Source organism: Austrofundulus limnaeus, unplaced genomic scaffold (assembly GCF_001266775.1).
Source record: "Austrofundulus limnaeus strain Quisiro unplaced genomic scaffold, Austrofundulus_limnaeus-1.0 Scaffold2278, whole genome shotgun sequence".
Lineage (NCBI taxonomy): Eukaryota > Metazoa > Chordata > Actinopteri > Cyprinodontiformes > Rivulidae > Austrofundulus > Austrofundulus limnaeus.
The window spans coordinates 20,166-21,347 of record NW_013954680.1 but is presented as its reverse complement, the minus strand read 5'-3'; the positions used below and the strand labels follow the sequence as shown (position 1 = coordinate 21,347).

Here is a 1,182-nt window from a genome sequence, read left to right as displayed (position 1 = left end):
ATGTGACAACAGGAAACATGTTCAGATTAATAATCCAACATGTGACAACAGGAAACATGTTCAGATTAATAATCCAACATGTGACAACAGGAAACATGTTCAGATTAATAATCCAACATGTGACAACAGGAAACAAACTGTGTGTCGGGGGAACGTACCGTTCTTTGATTTGTTTTGCCGCCTGAAAACAAACAGAAACTTTTTCAAAAACTGCTCCATGTTTKCAGAATATTTGATGAAATTATTCAAAGCTACATCAACACACCGTGAGAAAGTCTTTTTCGCTGGTAATGGTCAGACTTTGGTTTGCGAACTCCAGCAGCTCTTCACAGGACAAAAGAGCTAATTTTCCATCTGAAATCTGCCGCTGGAAGTGAAACAGGAAGTGACTTTGTGTTCGAATGAACAGAAAACTGGAAACAAGAAAATAATCTCCAATCTRCACCTGAAGCTCCGCCTCTTTCCTCTGGTTCTCTTCTCTTATGATGTCACGCAGTTGAGCACCTCTTTCCTCCAAGGCGGAGCTTAGCTGCTCAAGCTCCGCCTCAAGTTCTGACATCACCTTACATGACTCCTCCTGATTGAACAGATGATTAGCAGCATTAATTAGGAGGTTATTTTAGCTCCWCCCCCTGCATCCCCTCAGTCAATAAGATGGTGACCTGCAGGCCTGTCAGGGTCCTGTTGACAGAATCCAGGAAGTGTTGGAGCTCTTCACTCTTATTGGCTAATGTGCTGATGATGCGACTGAGAGCTTCCTGTTGATCACAAGTTAGGTGTGTTTTTTTTTTTTWWATCAAATAAACAAGTTCATAAACAAGGAAGTGACAAACAATTTAAACTTTTGTTTCTGTGTTGGTTCTCTGGTGAAAAACTCCTCATTAACAGCAGACAAGACCTGATCTACGGTGGTCCCAGAAGACCCTCAGCTGYACTCAGAGTTATAGTCTGTTTAATTATACTTAGTTATTTTACTAAACTGTTCAATGAAACAGGCTGTTAACCTTAGTTTACTAGACCCACTGGACTGATGACTGTTCATGATTAAACATGTGCAGGAAGCTAGCTGCTGCTGCTAACAGTCAGCTGCTAACACAGAGAGGCTAGCTGTCAGCTGCTAACAGAGAGGCTAGCTGTCAGCTGCTAACAGAGAGGCTAGCTGTCAGCTGCTAACAGAGAGGC

General features: G+C 42.3%; 1 protein-coding gene across 1 annotated transcript in view; it reads right to left on the bottom strand.

Annotated features, from left to right (window-relative positions):
- Nucleotides 1-758, bottom strand: part of LOC106537374 (FSD1-like protein) — a gene marked incomplete at its 5' end in the record, with an annotated part of 14,894 nt that extends 14,136 nt beyond the window's left edge. The window contains 4 exon segments of the mRNA XM_014034752.1: nt 159-181; nt 266-367; nt 446-577; nt 663-758. Of these exon segments, the coding sequence (XP_013890206.1) occupies nt 159-181; nt 266-367; nt 446-577; nt 663-758 (353 nt within the window).
- Nucleotides 759-1,182: the final 424 nt, after the last annotated feature.